The 18,401-nt window shown below is 36.4% G+C and overlaps 1 protein-coding gene across 1 annotated transcript; it reads right to left on the reverse strand.

Annotated features, from left to right (window-relative positions):
- Window positions 1-32: 32 nt before the first annotated feature.
- PRIMPOL (primase and DNA directed polymerase) lies at window positions 33-18,211 on the reverse strand. The gene is made up of 13 exons (XM_068403288.1): window positions 18,129-18,211; window positions 15,082-15,266; window positions 13,902-13,993; window positions 13,472-13,613; window positions 11,854-12,001; window positions 6,567-6,857; window positions 4,804-4,966; window positions 3,410-3,507; window positions 2,926-3,012; window positions 2,735-2,843; window positions 1,506-1,588; window positions 1,382-1,428; window positions 33-353 (listed from the first exon to the last, which is right to left on the reverse strand). The coding sequence occupies exons 1-13, from the start codon at window positions 18,175-18,177 to the stop codon at window positions 48-50; spliced, it is 1,800 nt and encodes a 599-aa protein (XP_068259389.1). The 5' UTR covers window positions 18,178-18,211; the 3' UTR covers window positions 33-47.
- Window positions 18,212-18,401: the final 190 nt, after the last annotated feature.

Genomic DNA, 18,401 nt, shown 5'->3' on the forward strand with positions numbered 1-18,401 from the left:
AAAGCAGGTTTTATTGCTAGCAGTCTGTTTGCTAGCCAAGTCTATGCTTACCTGCCTTCTTTATTACAAGTGTCCTGTTTCCTTAAAGCTTCCAGAAGAACTTCATCAGGAATTTCTTCCATGGCATAATTCAGACTATCATTTGCAGCTGCAGCTAGTTCCACATCTTCAGTAGCTTCTAGGAAACAGGCATCATTGCTTGCATTGTCCCACTCTTTGTCTGACAACAGGAAATCTTGAGACAAGCTTTTTTCTAGAGATACTGAACTTTCTGACAAGTCTGCCGCATTAGAATGTGGTTTTACTTGTTCTTCTGTGTTCCCCCTTTCATCCATTAGTGTATTCTCTTCTTCCTTTTAGAAGCAAGAATACTATTTATGCCATATGAAAATGGCCTTCATATCTGTAACTGCTCCGAAAGTTTGAAACTCATACTGTCACGTATAATGGGTACTATAGAAAGCTGGCCAGCAAGACAGATTTTCCACCAGGTAATTTATAGCCACGTTAACCTGTGAAAGCCTATTTTAATAGGAAGAGAAATTTGCTGTTTTTCTAGCAAACAACAAGTAGGCTGTTGTATAAAGCTTCTTAAAGTAATAGAAGGTCAAAACTAATTTTAGCATCTGTTTAAAGATACTGTCAGGATCTGAAAATGCATTTCAGTTATGCTTTCTATGAAATAACACTAATAGCTATTGATGATCTGCTCAAGTAGAGCTTAATGTCCCATTCCACAGTATGAAATCTAAAAGTGTAAATTTGAAAGTTGCAAAGAGGCCAACTCTTATTGCCTACTCAGTGGAAAAACTACTATGTTCAGGGCTGAGAATCTAGGTGCAGTATCAGGTAGGTTTAAATATTCTACCCCTGTGCGTAAACATAACTGCTTTAATACACTAAAATGGAGTTAAGTGAACTTCAAATCTGAGGGTCATTGACTTAAATTTGACTCTGACTGACTGAAGTGTTCCAGGAGCACTTCTATTCTAGCTGGCCCAGCATGAAGTCAAACATGCACAGCAGAGCTTAACTTGGGGCAGTTTTTCCATTCTGCACCTGCAGCGGTCTTGTGGTTTATGCTCTGGGAACTGCTGTTCAGACCAAAACAGAAGAAAATCTTTAGTCCCAGGTGAAGTTAGGCTCTTCCAGTAACTTAGCTTTAGCTGTGCTGACAGTTTTTGTGCTAGATCTGCTGCTGGAGAACTTAAAAATTAATATAGGGAGCTACTGCACCAGCACAACTGCTCTGGGGAGCTATTCTATACCAGTGTAACTACTCTATGGAGCTCAACAGACTGCGTTAGTGGGGATTTTCAATGACTTCCAGGGACAGCTTTACTCACAAGAACTTCAGCATATCGAGAGGACAAAAACATACCTCTTTGAAAAGAAACGGGAGACATATCCGAGGTGGTAATGGAAAACCTAAATCAAATATATGGCATTAATTAAAGTTAACATTCTAAAAAGTATTAATTGCTTTGAAATCACAGAATACATACTTCGTGATTTGAAGTTTTTTTCTCTGCAGACTGGATCATGACACTTTTGATACCAGACTTCCTTCTTTAGATCTACCAGAATCCTAAGAATTAAATAATTTTGTTTTTTAGTAACAGTACATAAATGAAGTGAATGCATACACTAGGAAACTGACACTAAATGAACAGGTTTTGTTTGTCCCCATCTATGGATATTGCTTTCATACTCTGACATACTTACTGCATACTTGTTTTGTGCAGTCTGTTATTTTTTTCAATAAACTTCAGGCTTCTTAAGTTAAAAATATATTTCTTTTAAGACTAACATTCAAAAGTGAAATTACATTAAGCTTGGAAGAAAAAGTCATTAAAGTAAGATTAGTATATGGGACCTAACTGTAAGATAAGATTTTGCTGCTGCTGCTGTTACAGATAATTTCATTATAAAAGCATAAAAGCCAGATAAAATCACTATTTCCTGTTAACCCAGCTTTTTCAGCTGTGCTTTAGAAACACCACGCTTCAAGCAACTTGCTTGAGAAACACCAACTTCATCTAGCCTAGTGGCTGTGGGGTTATTTTTTTTAATACCTGTATTTCTCAAAAACACATTCCTTATCTTTCAGTTATTTTAAATGTTACGTAGAATTATTTTAAGTTAAAATATTTCTACTAATGATATACTGCAATTCTACTGTCATCTAAAAAACCTGATTTTTCAACACCTGCTTTGCTAAAACTAGGAGAAGTCTGAGTCATTGTAGAGTCACTGGCAAAATTCATCTTGACTGAAGTGGTGGCAGGAATTACCTTCGTCATTTTAATAACATAAAGAGTATAATTTAAGATGCACAGTAAATGAATTTAAAAGTGGTGTTTTCTTTATCTTATTTCTGATTGTTCAGCTTCCTAGCTAAGAAGCATCAAAGCATAGTACCGCTTAATATCTTTAACATACTCTGATCTGTATGTTAGCATCTTTAGGCACATAATAGCATGAAGATTACTTCACAGAGAGATTAGACATACAAGTTCAGTCATCACAAAGTAAATTGTGGAAGGAGGGTTTTGTTTTTTTTTTTTTTAAAAAAAAAGGCATTGTATCCCCACAGAGCAAGAGAGCAGCAATTATAACAAGTCCTGATTCTATCCGTAAGAGGTTTTCAGCCCTTTTATAGATTAACAGCTGAACAGGAAAACAAAGCAAGCTGTTTTAAAGTCACTAGTGAATAGTTAAAGAACATACATACATTATGTTGTTACTTTTGTGAGCTCTTCCAATATTTTCACACCAACGGTAATCAGAAATATCATATACAAGTATTTCTTCCAGAGAGAAATAATTCCATCGTCGTATCCCTGGGGAGAAAAAATAAATAAATAAATTCTTTAAAAATATTGCTGTGGAATACTCATTTGTAAATACTAAAGTGGTCTTTACCTCCTTGCACCCCATCTTTATTAACCAAAGAATGAACAAAATGATCAATTTCTGGGTATGGTGAATCCTGATAACCTTCCATGGAATCTGTTAAAACAAAGACCACAGATACATACCGTTACTGGTTTTGTAGTTGTAATATGTAATTGTTACACGTTATATAGACCACAGACAGAAAATGTACGTGAATCACACCAAATCCTTAAATAAACCCAGGGATAAATCCAGTGTTAACTTCCTGTAGATCTTTAAACTGCCCCCCCCACCCCAAGGTACAGAGGGAACTGGGACAAAGCATGGCAGCTATAGGAGTAGGAGAGGAGGGCATTACAGTGCTGCAGAGCATCCTTCAATATAGCTGTACTCTGCTTCCTGCAGAAAGCTAGCTGAAGAAAAGCCCTCATAGATATTATCGGGTGTGTAAGTCACAGGACATCAAATTTAAGAGTACTTTTTTTCTATAAGTAGAAAAAGATTGAGATACCTCTACTGCTTCTGGTAGTTTTACTGTTTAAAAAAGCAGACATTTTTCTCTCCTGCTCTGAAAAGCCAGATGACAGAACTTGTGTGTCATCCTTCGCTCTGAAGAAAAGAATACAAAGGAAAATGTGTGAGTCTTAACAGCAAAGCATGTAAGTATGGCATAACATGCTCGTGGGCAAACTGGCTCAGGGTGGCCCTGCTTGAGCAGGAGGGGGTTGGACCAGGTGACTTCCCGAGGTCCCTGCCAACCTCCGCCACCCTGCGATTCTGTGTGCTACCCCACACTACCCCTGTAGCACTTTTTGGTCTCACTCGGATAGTTTCCCCTGACGCACACCGGCAGAGGGCAGAGCTTCCTCCTTCACAACAGCAACACTCGGCTCCTGGCAAAAATCCCGGGACGCAGCCCTTTGAAGACTGCTGGTCCACACTCAGGTCTGGTCCGTTGCAGTATTTGCTCTAGATGTAGTATTTATGCATCTATACCCTTTGAACGGTTTCAACTTTTTTTGTTTTGCTTTCTGCAATGAACTGCTTTTCGTTGCCGTATTACTAGCTGGAAGCCCAACGATCACAGAAGACTAAATTCAACGCATCAGAATTTCTCATCCATATTTGTGACAGACTCGGCCAATACCTATGATTTGAATACACTACACAGTGTCTGCCACAGGGCTACTGGCATCAGTTCAAGACAATAAACATTTCAGGATATAAAAACTGAAGTCACAACAAATACATGTTTTCAATAAAAATATTATACATAATATCATACAGCTAGATCTACCATTTTAACATCCTTTCTGCTGCAGTAATGATTAGGATCATCTTAAGATACACTCAGTGCAGGGCAAGATAGATCAGAGGTTTAGATTAGATACAGAAAATTGGATTATTATATGTACCAGTATCCAGCCTAAGGAGGTTTCTGTACCAAATGGGAAATCTGGTATGCAAGTAAACATGTACAAAAATCCTTTTTATTTTTTTATCATACTTTGGAAAATATTTAGACTCTTCATATTTAATTGACTGGAAACTAAATTTAACTGACTAATTTTTCCTTTCAGAACGATACAGAATCAAACCCCATTTGTTAATGGTTACATTTCAGCATTTCGAGTGCATATAGAGAAATGAGGCACAACTCAGAAGCCGTACCACATGTTCCATGTTCTTTAAACATTTGAAAGTAGGTTAAAAAAAAACCAAAAAAGAGTCCCAAGAATTTTTTTCTTCAAAAACAAGGAATTCTACTGGAAACTCCTAAATGACACTATAACAATGTTCATGAAAGAACTGCTCATTGATAGTAGTTATTTGTAACTGCAGGACAAAAATCACTAAAGTAGGTATTGAAAAATATTTTCAATTCCACTGGCATCAAACAATTACCTAGTGTTGCAGATCAAAGAGGAAAGAAAATATCCTTCTTCCAAGGAAACATTCTCTTCACAGTTAGGGACAAACTTATTATCCTCTGCTATCTTTAGAATCACATTTTTTCCTGCTTTTGATGATTTATACATCCGGAAATTTCTATTCCTTGTATAAACTCCTACAGGAAAACAAATATTTCTTAATATAGCAATGCTGGCTAGGATTTAAGATACTTAGTACTTGTAAATTAAACAGTTTTCCTTAGACCCAGCTAAGGGTCTAAAGAATGGACAAGAACTCTTACTGACTTCAGCTCACCTCCCATAGAAGAAATGCAACAAAGCAAGATCATGCACACATGTACATTTTTATGTTATCAAAGAATTAAGACAAACACTCAACACCTCTACACAGGCATTTTAATCCTTTTGACATTATCACTGCTAAAAGTTTCTTTCAGTATAAAAAAATGGTGCTTTCACATTAACTTTGTGAAATACAGCTGAGCATAAAAAGCTACACAATTATTTTAACCAGCAAGTACTTCATATTCAGCAAACTTCCTGGGTTTTGCGTACCTGGGTTTTGCGTACCAGTGTACTTGTGTGTAGTACACTGTGAAGTATGTATCAGGAAAATTTAATTACAACCTCAAAAACTAAAAAAAACCAAAAAACGGAACAGGTACCATAAACATTGCCTAATCTGTCTAAGAATTATTGAGGAGGTGGGTGCATCATTTGTGGGTTTCACGAAGATAAAGGAATTAAAAGATGGAGTATGGTTAATTTTTGAAGACTAACATCAAATTCTTAAAAGGTAAACAATTTATTTTTCTTTAATTTCCATTCACGAATATGCTTGAAGGAATTTTGAGCAGTAGGTGCAAAGTAATCCTTCTGAATCAGTAATGGAGAAGCCTAATAGAGGGCCAACTTTGGGACTCTATTTCAACAAATCTGACATACTGAAGAGGCCAGCAGTAAAAGTGATCCTGAATTCCATGAGAAGAATTTGAAGGAATGGGGGTTCTTCAGAGAAGTCTGAGAAAAAAACCATGATAAACAGTCCTCAAGTACATAAACCACTGCTGTACAAAAGCATGCTAAGCTATTTATTTTAATTTCACAGAGACAGGGCAAAAAAAGCAGAGAAACCAGATATGGGGGTGGAGAAAGGCGGAACTTCCAAATTTACTCTGACTATGGGCATTGTGCTCCTGAAGATTTTAAACATTTTAATACCATGAACAGGCTGAGAACAACTAGGGCATGAAGTGCCCAACCCAAGATTTCTATTATCCTGTCATTAAAACTTAACAACTGCCATTCCAAATGGGGGAAGAAGGCTCAATTCATACGTGTAGAATAATACAGAAGGCCACACCTGTAAGACTTGGTCCATAATTAAGCAACTTCGAATTCAACTGAAATGACACAAATGCAATATATACTATCCTCTTTTAATCCAAATAGGAGCACTAAGTCCTTAGGAACAAAATTAGAGATCCTTGTGTGGCAAGAGTTTCTTCAAACTTCAGAACAAAATAATTAAATGTAGCAATATACGAAGTTCCATGGACCAAGCATCTAAGGCTCCTTTAAGGTACAGCATTTATGATGACAGTTTCAGCACGTATTATATTTGGTTTAAATTCTGACCGTAGGGACAACAATAAGAACACTGTTGTTATTGTCTGTAATCAAAGATTAAGGAACATCTCATTTCTTAACCTTTGTTGCGTCCCAAAGAGGTTTAAAAGCACTTCTTATATTTACCTAGATCTACAAAAAGTTGCTTGTCTCCTTCTTTATTATTTACTATTAGAAAGGAAAATTCCAAATTTTCTCCATGGTGTGATGTTTTCATATCCTTTGTTTTGTGAGCAATGGCTGGCCAGCCTTTGGAAGCATCTTTGACGTCTGTGAGGTTTCTAAGAGAACCATCTAATCCAACTGCTTCTGCAGCACACTGGAAAGCATGTCCTGCTCCTTCTTCTGGAATCACAACAGCAGCTTTACTCTCCATTAACCTTATGGCAGGCTGCAAAATGGTTCTCACAAAATTACCTTAAGAAACAAACAAACAAACAAACCAAACCCCAAAAGCAGATAACATCATTTATGAGTCAAGAAAGAACTTAACAGTTCCCGTGCAAACATTTTTCAAAACAGCCAAGATGGAAGTGGTGGGAGTTTGGGGGCGAGGGGGGTGTTCCCCTCCTGATTTTTTTTAAAAAAATCTTTTGCACCAGCCTAGTGCACAAAATGATTCTGGCTAGTAAATAAGAAACCCATGCTTGGCAAGAATTTTTATGAATTTTTTTTTTAAACACAATAAAATAAACAATTCAACTGTGCGTATATTAATTGTATCATACCACAGTCTTCCCCTTTGCAATTTTACTGCTGAGAACAGAGAGAACTGAGAAGCGAGTTGGCTGGGCAATCACCTCATTAGAAACAAAGACAACATAACAGAATCGCATAGGCTGCTACTACAAATTCCCAAACTAAATTCAAAGTCCTGGATAAAAGTGCAAAAATGAAACAAATGTCTTTTTTATCTTTCAAAAGAATTTCATCTACCCATCACACCTGTACCATTGCAGTTATTGACGCCTCTGACAGACAAGGTCTCCAGCTGCTCCCAAGCTTGGAGCACAAATGATCTTGACTGAATGATTAACAGGAGGAAGACTTTTGCACTGAAATTTCTGTGAACCTGAATTTTCCACTACAATGTCAGAAACTTACTGAACAAGTTCAGTTTGGGTCTTCATGCCAGCTTAGCCCAAACATTTCTGCATATGAACTAGGCTGTTAATGGGAAAACTTACTAAAATGTTTAATGTAGGATCACTTAGCTAATGACAGTGATATGAAAAAATAAGTAGTCAATATCCTTTATAAAATGTAGTTTTGATTTAATATTTCAAGTACCACTAGTGAAACTCTTCAATACATGAATAAAGCATTCATATAGCTTTTCTATTACACAACTTATTTTTTTAATCCAATCACAGGTAGTTTTTAATCGTTTAGCTGAATATTTTTGTAGTACTTAATAACAGCATGCGATGACATTAACAAGCTCAGATTTAAGATTCTGAAGAGCTTCTGATTGTCCCTCTCACTACTGCTTCCCCTAATTTTACTTTCCGAATGATTAAGAAGGTTTACTTGCAGCCTCACGGTACATTAAGTGATGGAAGAGTTTGACCAGTGCCTACTCAAACAACAAATTACTTTATGAAAGTATTTTCTAATGACTTTTCAAACTCCCAGTATTGTAATCCAACTCCCACTGTACTCCAGGCTCTGCTAGATGGTAACCAAAGACAGACAAACAAATGAAAACCATGTCCAAATTACTTGCAGGGAGAAAGAAGAGAATAAATACAGATGTGGAAGAAAAACTATGAAGTGGAAGGAGTACTGGCAAGGAGGATTCTGCAGTTGTTGGATGAAGTACAATGGGGAACCTGGAAGAATGTGAAATGTCAGTCCTCCTATGCCACACATCAGCAGAATGACTCAGTGTGTCAAGCATTAGTATCACCATCCTCATAATTCAGTACAGGACTACTGAGGCACACAAATGAGTCATAGTCTTAGACAGCGTTTTAACCCTGTGTGTTCAAATAACCACACAGAATTTCTTAGGTTTATAACAATAGTTACTCAGATCTTCAGTTCAGGGAGAAAATGTACCTATTTCAGAACTGAAGTTTATTTCCATTACCATAAAATTTAAAGTATCTTTAAAAAAAGTCCTGGTTGACCACTTCCTTTTTTTGTTTGTGTAATTAAGGAACAATCACTCTGGTGTCACAACAGCAAGGCTTTTGTAAGTGAAAGATTATTTTGGGAGTTAGTTCTTTATCATTCACACAGACCTTTGTTTTCTTTCTTCTTGTAACTAGTCAGATGTGGGAACCGAACTCTGTGTTTCACACTTTTGAGCCTTGACTGTATTTTGTATTTATATATTTGGGATTGGTCAACTGTGTAGATCAACGTAAATTCATTGATCTCCACAGCTTTCCTGGGGATTTACATGACCTCGTGCTTTCTTACATGAGCTATGAACTCAGTCCCTGTATTTAATTCTAACTCGTAACTAATTCCAAATATTATAAACTAAATGTTTTTTTATCATATTTAAAGCCCATGCACTTTGTGCATGACTCCTGACATAAAATGCTTATGAAACAATATCATCCAAGATGTGATAGTTCATATTCTAGTTTATCCCACATAAATGCCACTAACTCATCTTAAAGTAATTTTTATTAGACAGAACACGACAATGATGAATTTAAAAAAAATGCAACACTTGAATGTGTCTGAAAAATATATTAAACCTTTTAAGTTCAATATTAGATAAAATCTTTCCATCATCTCAAAGAATATATATATTTTCATACAGATTCTATTAAATTACTTGATGAAATTGTCTGCATTTTTAGTTATTTACTACAGCAGAGTATTTTGCACAAAGTACAAAGCTAATACGCTTTAAGCCAGGTTTGTCAAGCAGGTTACTAAAATGCATTAATCAAAAGTCTAGAGTGTAACATTATTGGTAACATGCATTAATTTAACACTGATATTTACATATCTCAATTATTAAAAAAAAAAAATCTATTTTTACTGCGACTTCAACATCTTGTTGAAAAGGCAAAGGCAGAACATGAATACACAATCTCAAAATATTAAGTCTGACAGTAAACATGTCAAATTCATGTCACAGTGGAGACGCAGAATGCTTACTAATGGACTAGAATAAACAGTTCAAGCTTCTACTGGAAGAACTGACTAATGTAATTTAGTTATCAAGATCACAGGCTAAAATTGCTGTCATACCAAATTATTTACCATCCATGTATTACTTAAGAGTTTTATAGTGGCACAGGAGTTAAAGACCATACTTTTGAACTAAAAATTGCAGCAATCCCATTTAAGTCTTTGGGGTTTGTAGCTGTTACCACCATGTCACGTAAGAAATAACTGCTGTGTCATGCTTGGGGCTAGCAGCCAATATTATAAGCATTTGCTTATGGTTTTGACAAGCTGCTTAGCTTGCCATGTCAGCTACTCCTCAAAAGGTTTAGGGACACAGATTCCACTGCTCCTCAGAATGAGAAATAGGTTTTTTAATGTTAAAAAAAGCTGAAAAAAGTGGTTCTGAGAAGTCCTATGGCCTCTCTGTGTTGGAGTAAGGATCTGAATTTTGGCCTGAAGTGATGCTTAGACCATGGACCACGTGCATATATTAAAAATATTTGGGGAAAAAGAATTTTGTACATGTACACAGGCCTACAAGGTCCAGCCTCTCCTTACAGTTTGCTCTACTCCTCCAGCTGTTCATGCTGACAACACCTTTCATAGATGATTCCTGAGAGCAACACAAAATGTGTCAACCCTACACAACTTTGATCCAACAGTACATGTGTTCTCCTCATGAAATAACGACAATTCAAAAGGAAAATAGGATTTTCTCTAGTGCTGTACTGAGCTAGAAAGCAGCCCAGCACTGTGTCATTAATGACAGCATCACCGTGCTGTCATTACGTACTAAAAGCAAAGAGCCCATCTTCCCTGTGCTCTCTACAATCCCCTGCTAGGACATACACAGCGCACAGTAAGAAGCTACTTAAAAAACACAGGAGGTATCAAAAAAGAAGAAATACAGTGTAAGCTTTACTCAAGACTGGAATGAGGGAAGGTGCAGAGCTAGAAAAAGAGGTAATGGTGAGAAAGGAAAAGGAAGACTGGGTGTGAAGACAGTCAGACAGATTGTGACCAAGCAGATAGCAGAATAAAAGCAGGAAACTGAGTGGGACCAAAATTATGAACCCAATATCCTCAACTCTTCCTCTTCTACTGCCAGTGGAAACCCAGTAACAAAGCACATCATTTCCTTCTCTCTGATACATGTAATTCTACTGATGTCACAGTTCCTCCTGAACACAAACAGTAGAACTAAATGTCAAAAATCTAGATTTCATCCCTTCTAATAACCCATGAGACTATTAATACGGTACTCTCTAACAGCATCTCTGCTTCCTCTCCCTCACCCTATTTGTTTGTTTGAAACAAACACAATAAGGAACAAAAGTTATAAAATCACACAGTCAAATATTCAGAAACAACAAAACCAAGGCTGCAGGTGCAATGTTCAATAACCCGAACTTCTGCATTTGTAGGCTGATACAGATTTTAGTTCCACCACTGGGCAAGCAGTCTTCCATCAGTTCCTGCTTCACTCAGACAAAACTCAGCTGATACTCTATGGTGCCCTCATTGTTCAATGTATGCCTACAAGCCTGCTTTACTGCACACCATACAGAATATATATAGAAGAAGAAGAAGAAATTATGAATTTCAAAATCAACTTTTCTTAATGCTCACCACTAGCACCTCAGTGCTTCATAAACTATTTTAAAAGTATGTTCAAATACTTCTGTGAAGTGAGGAGGTATTGTTTTACTTATTTTTAAAATGGAGTCAAGACAACCCTGAAGTGGCAATTCTTTGTGTTGGGAGTTGCCCTATCCCATGAAATCTCAACTTATATTAACAACTAAAATTGCTTTCAGCTTTCTCTTAATCATGTTTATGCACAGGTGGCTTGAAACCATCTTTGTCCTGCCTTTCTGACCCTGTGCTGAGCACAAACTAACTGTATTTAGAGATGATAATCTTAGCTTCAGTTGTTAAGACTGACATTAACCTGAAAACTGAAGAGTCATAGTCATACTGTAAAACAATTTTCAAGCCAAAAGCCAGTCTTGCCAGTAGTTTCGTAAATAAAACATACAGGCACAAAAAAAGTTACATTTTTGCAAACACAAATGCTAATTATAGAAAAAGGAAGTAGAAGATGAGTTGAGAAATAATGAGGCTTAATGAAATAGAAATAGCTAGTAATTTCTGCTGGGAATACGTATTTGTTTCCACATGTAATTCCATTAAAATAAATATTCAATGTGAGATGGCACTGTACAAAGTCAAAACCTCACCATTTATTTCTAGGTGTAAAAGAAAAGAACACACTTACCAACATGACTATTATCCTTAAACACAGTCTTTTGGGGTAGAAATATTAAGTGTCGACTAAATTTTTCATCAGTACTGGAATCTAAATTCAAGACATCTTTGGCTGAACAATTTACATCATAAAGTTCTTTTAATTTTTGGCCAACAAGCTGAAATTACAAACATTAATTAGGCTATTTTCTCCAGCATTTTTAAAAGTGGTATCTATAAAACTTAACACAAAGCAGATCCTACATCTTTTTTTTCAAGTTTTTTTTCCTCATTTTGAGCATACAATTAATTTAATTCAAACTAACTCATAACATAGCAAATTTTAACCATATTTGACATAGACTGTATTTCCTGAAACAACCAAGTCACTGAATATACTAACAGTGATAAGCTGAGCAGATTTTCAGTTTTTCAGGTCAAAGTCTAAGTTAGTGGCTTTATCTTCTGTTTTTTTCCCACCACAAAGCAGTTCACACCCAGAGTGACAATGTTTGTAATGCAGGCTTACCTAGAATGGAAGATAGACGCTATGATGACTTAAAGGGCTAGTATGTTAATTTATTGTTATGATTTAGCTAATTCGTTGGTATGACACAATGAACACTAACTAAGCAGAAAACATAAGATGTCTGGCTCTAAAATAGCTCTGAAAACCCTCTATAACCTAAGCTTGTGATTACTCATTTTTAGGACTGGGACTCAGAACCTAAGGGTCTGGGAACTTAGGGTTTTAGCATCTCAGATTCCCCACCCAGCAAATCCAAAGTTCTCTTCTTAACCTGAGGAATTTCAGAATTGATCTGCAATGGATTAATCCCCTCCGGATTCTGTATCAATGAAGGGTTCCTTACAAAGTAACAACCTCAATCAAGTTTTTCTTTCTTTCCTGTCTAGCTAGGGGCATGTCAGTGTCAGAAGTCTAACAAATAAATGGCCACTTACAAAGAGATTTTATTGGAACAGAAGATATTCTTCTAAAAACCTGCTTTATTTTCCACCTCTGTCATATTGAATTTGCAGTGGAGCTCATTTTCCAACAAAATTTGCAATAAAATGGAAATTTGCACTATTTAATAAAATTGATAATTAGCAAACATATTTAACTTTAGGTACTAAATTGATAAGTGCAGTCACCTGATGTTCTCTACATCATCATTTAACTCAACTACAGTGAACTGCCATCTGAAGACACCTAAAATCAAGAGGGATTTATCTAAGCCTTGATACATAACTGCACCAGCTGGCAAATGAAATGAACTGAGGAATATCTGAATGGAACTTTCATTGATGCTCCTCTGAAGAATACCTAAACACTCCTTCAGTTTTACAGCTTCGAAGTGGCAGAGCACATAAAACAATCTGCAAAAGCAAACATCATCTCAGTAAACCTACAGTGAATACAAGCATTCCAACAACCACTGTTCTCTATTTTTTCCTTTCACTTAAAGGAGAGAACCTCTGCTTTAATTAAGAGAGTACTTTTTACTTCATTAAAAATCACCACTAGGTCTGCAATTCTTTTTCATTTTACTACAGAATAATCAAGATAAAGTGGTAAATTCTTCGGTTTCATATTAAATCAACAACAAATTGATATTAATCTACAACACGTCTTTGCTCCAGTTTACCTCAATTAACTTTGCAACCATACTCTTGCCATCTGCACCAGGATTTGCTGGTTTGTAGAACTCCAAATCAAAATAAAGTTTGCAAGCATCTTTTTCAGGAATTACTTCATAGCAATGCATAAGACTTGTTTTATAACCTTTGCTAAGGAAAAACAAAACCACACAAAATCACAACCTCTCACAATAAACAGTATACATACTTATCAGTTGCAAACACGGATCCCACAAGTCCTAAATATTCTTTTCTTTTTCAATCAACTACCCGTATTAAAAAAAGTAGCAGCCCTATAATGCTTTGAAAAATTTGTAACTAACTTCATCATCAAATATCAACAAAGATACCTGTCTGGCCTAGAATTTAAGTTTGTAAAGTACATCCAATATACTACTATCTTATAGTAATGTACAGGATACCTTTTCAAATACTCACGTGTAATAAAACCAAAGCTCTTTATACGTTGTCACAAGGTAAAACCTCTGTCCGCTTTGTGTGTTCCTTTCCAAGGCAAATACATGAACATCCTTTTAAAATAAAAACATTGACTTTTTTTATTCAAAGAACCAGTTAAAGTCTTCAGAAGTTCCTATTCGACATTAATTTCTGTGGTCAAAGGTTAGTAAATATTACAAAACTATAAGTAGATCACTTGTCCTTTTTCAACCCAAGTAGCACCTGTTTTTAATTAAGAACATCATTCTGATTTCAGTCACATGAGTAAAAATTTGAAGCTTTTCTTTGTTGTGCATTAATGTAAACTCTGTTTTCTCTGTAAAGTCATCTTTTTCCCCGATCAGTGGCAAGTGCATCTAATGGGAGGAGGAACAATCTCCTGAAAGGAACAGTCTTATAGATATGATGGCAGCATATGGCTTTATAGCAAATATTCTTCACACTCTACATTATTTAAATCCAAAAATGGAAATCTGAAAAGAAAACAAACCAAAAAACCCACTGCCGAGCCAGTGAGAGCACATTTTGGAAAACAGACTGTTAGCATTACTTAAACACCTAAAACAGTGGGAAGAAACTCACTTTATTTAAAAGCAGCAATCAATATGAAAAGTATTAAATGCAGAGAACTGAAAACAGAGGATACATTTTGCATAACATTTATTTGGCTCATCACTTATCATCTGAACTTGCTACTCTGATGCCATTGGAGAATTGTATTGTTTTTATTTTGTCTCTGCCTCCTTTTTATCTCTTTTTCTTCCTCAGTTTTTTCCTCCTCTTTCTTCCTACTCAACTCTCACTACCTTCCCATTCTCCTGCCAACCTTGACAGCTTCCTTATCTCCAGAAGGAACAAACCTATCACTACAACGTTACCAAAAAGCACTTTTACTGTTAGAGGTTAATACCACATAGCAATTGTATGTTAGAACTAGTACTTCTTAGAGCTACCTCCAGTGTAGCATGATCTCCTACGGAGACAAAAAAAAAAATTAAAAAATACTTGCTGTTTCAGCATTGGGGAGAAGGAAAAAAAAAAAAAAAGAAAAAAAACCATCTTGCAATCTGATAAAGACTTTACTGTCAACTAAGCTTTTAAGTTAAGTTCAACCTTGAAAGTACGTTAAGAGTAGAGACATTCACCTAACATAATTTACCTCTTTGCAGGTTTTTACATAATTGAAAGCTTCAGCCTGACGACAAAATATTTTCCAAACAGAGGATGGCAGAAAGGGTTTGGACAGTCTTGGTCTATAAACTGGAGGAAGAGGGTTTCTTTCATAGTGAGATGCTAGTTCTTCTACTTCCTTCAGTCTTTCTTCCCATTTTCTCTTCATTTGTCCTAAAGCAATTACAAACAGTCAAATCAGTATCAGCTTCTGTTTGTGACTCACTTTTAATATATCTTGTACTCATCACTGCTTTTGATTTCAGTTTTATTGAGCGTACTTTATTTACTAACTGAGAGTAGCCAATATTGCAAATCAACACCCAGCCTTGCTATGATACTCATTTTAACATCTTTCCACACAGATTTGGAAGAAAAAGATCTTCATAGTAATACTATCAAAGATAAACACAACAGAATAGACACAGTAAGAGAAGGTCTAAGAAGTTTCATTTTTGTTTACAGAATGGTATTACATTCCTCCTCAAAAAGTATACAGACTGTGTTAATTAGCCACACAACATTAGTAAGGAGTGAAAAAATACTATTATTTCTGCTTTATGGTTGGAGAGACAAATGATATAATCAATTTGTATGGGTAGTACAGCACTTGAGTTCCTGAGAAAAATTAAGATTTCAGTGACTCTAGCTCTGAGCTCTGTATCTAAAAGAAATGAAGTCCAAAATAAGGGCTCCATTCTCCACTGCCGACCTTTGCTATTGATCAGTAATACTTTCGCCTGCTTTAAAATCTTATGTCCTTTCTTGCAAACTTATGATAGCAATCTTATCTCTTTTCAAGAAATAGCACGTGATACAGTAATGCTTGCTATCTTGCGACCTTTAAACTTCTAGTCACATAAAGTAATCCAAATGCTACAAAGTAGTGTAGTAAAGCATAAACACACATTAACATACGTATAACTATTGTAAGTTTAATTAACTTTTTTCCTGGAAAAATTCATTGCCCTTCTGAACACTTGCAAATCAGTAAAGAGCATCACTAAGAAACTGAAAGAGAGAAACAGGGTCAAGAAGTAAAAAAAGATGAAGGTGCAACTTTTTGTTCTGCCCGGCATAACCACTTACCAATCCTTGGTTCTCAACCTCCCGGTTGTGATGAAAGATAAAAATGAAACTGACTGTACTCAAAAGTATGCAAACCTTTAACGATCTTAACGATCTAGATCCACAAGGTGAGTTTAAGTATTTAAATATTCTTGTGGGCCTCAAAGCCCAAATTTTAGATCCTCTGAATCGCCCTCCAAGTTTTCCACAGTAAAGGTTCCTGGACTCCTACATTTCTGCCCATGGTACATCTAAGCCTCCCTGTGTTTTGATAGTTTAGTGCCTACGTCAAGCATAAATAAGAGAATGGTTTTTCTCTTACGGGGGTCAGACACATTATCTCTACAGACCTTGTCAGTCTCCTGACCTGTGAATTTTCTCCACTCCCTTTCTTTTCTTGCAATTAGTTTCTTCTTTGGGAATGAAAAATGAAATTATTGACAGCAATCACTGTTTCTCAGAAGCGCTAGCAGAACCCTCAATTTCATTTTGATGCAGTTGGTTCTGCTGTAAATTAATTGCGTGCAAAAGACATTCCCTACATCAGCACTTTCCCACAACGCGGCCATTAAAAAAAAGAAGGGAAGTGAAGGACAATTCACATAATTCTCTACTCATTTTAAACTTCCTAGCTAGATCAGGACGTATTTTTGCAGAAACACGGCTGGGAGGATATCTGAACTTGGGAGAAGAATGACGACCCTTACTTTAAACTGAGATCTGTCACTGTTCTTGCAGTCCAAACACTCTGGATTCTCAGCAGCCCAATGTGTTGGGTCTTCTCAGGGTAACTTCAGTTCCTATATCAACTATACCTAACACAACACACCTATTTAGAGCACATACAGTTTACACCTACAGACAAGGTATAACTATACACTAGCCTTCCGAGTTTACTGGGAAATTCCCACTTTATTGTCCTCTCTTCTGTCCCACCAGAAGTAAGGGGAGTAATTATTTTTATTTTACTTGCTAGAAGACACTGGGAAAAATGTATCTCCTGGGAGATGACTTAAAGAACTTGCTATTTTATTGCCTCCCTTTGATGGAAGGCTATTTCATTTTTAGTGATGAGGACAGTGGACATATTGTATTTTTATAACTTAGATGGTTGTCAGTTTTTTTTAAACAAACGGACTCACCATTTCTGAAATGGCAATTTTCTCCCTTGTGCTACAGGGGAAAGACAAACACAAATGCATGATTTCATCATATGTGTCCCTACATTTTTGTTTAAAAAAAAAAAGGATATTCAAAAATCTGTAATGATTATGGACAAAACACACTATCCACACCTGCTGAGAAATGAAGCTTAGACATGCAAATCAACCACTGCTCAAAATAATGCGATTACACTGGTTTCCTGGATGGTGTGTATCATGCAACATATCTCTACAGCAGAATTCATGCATTCATTCTCCCAGCTACTGATTCAGCCTTAGAAGAACTTATTACACAACTTTCTCCCTAGTGCTAAATTTCTTAACGTTAGTGAAAATTAGCTTAGTTATCCTTATGGTTGAGCTGGACTGTGGCATACTGACAAACACTACTCACCTTCCCTCAACAAAAACAAGGAGCATGTAATTTTCATCTTACGCTCCTACTAGGAGAAGTAGTGTCTACAATTAAGATCTGAGGAATTTTGTGCAAAATGAAGGTTATTAGACCTGGTGACAAGAACTCAAAAACAGGCTAGTGCCTGTTGTGAGAAGCTGGAAAACTTAAGTTTCTAATGTCAAACTTACTCTGACTGCTGCTACCGAAGGTCAATGTACAAATATTAAACTAACCGACCTGAAAGTTGATGAGGAAGCTGAAGCTAGCCCTCAGCTTCAGAGAGCTGTTGTATAAGGCCAAGTGGAAGGGCACGGGGATGCCAGCAGGAAGGTATATTCAGACTACACCTGTCGATCGGCTGTACGATTTCCAAGCTTTCATCATGCAGTGGTGGGAGATAAACCTCACCGTAAGTGGAAGGTCTTCCTCTGACACAGTCCGGTACATCTGCGCTCATCTACCTCACTGAAATCTGAAAGACAGGCTCTCATTTGGTAACCATTCCCACAAATTACTTCAGATGGCGGTTATCTTTATAAGCCACCATTCTGTCAGAAAGGTAAGTTTCTTCAGCACACAGAGGAACTACAACAAAAGACAAAAAACAACAGGGTTTGTGTCCGGCGAAGTCAAACATAACAGCACCAAGCACAGCTGTAACAGCCTCAGCACTCAAACCCA

This window comes from Nyctibius grandis, chromosome 6 (genome assembly GCF_013368605.1).
Source record: "Nyctibius grandis isolate bNycGra1 chromosome 6, bNycGra1.pri, whole genome shotgun sequence".
Taxonomy (NCBI): Eukaryota; Metazoa; Chordata; class Aves; order Nyctibiiformes; family Nyctibiidae; genus Nyctibius; species Nyctibius grandis.

Coding starts and splice junctions, on each gene's coding strand:
- PRIMPOL (XM_068403288.1), bottom strand. CDS start 18,177: ATGAGCGCAGATGTACCGGACTGTGTCAGAGGAAGACCTTCCACTTAC. Junction 3,013..3,409: donor AACTACCAGAAGCAGTAGAG/GTATCTCAATCT, acceptor TTGTTTTAACAG/ATTCCATGGAAGGTTATCAG. Junction 1,589..2,734: donor CACAAAAGTAACAACATAAT/GTATGTATGTTC, acceptor TTTAATTCTTAG/GATTCTGGTAGATCTAAAGA.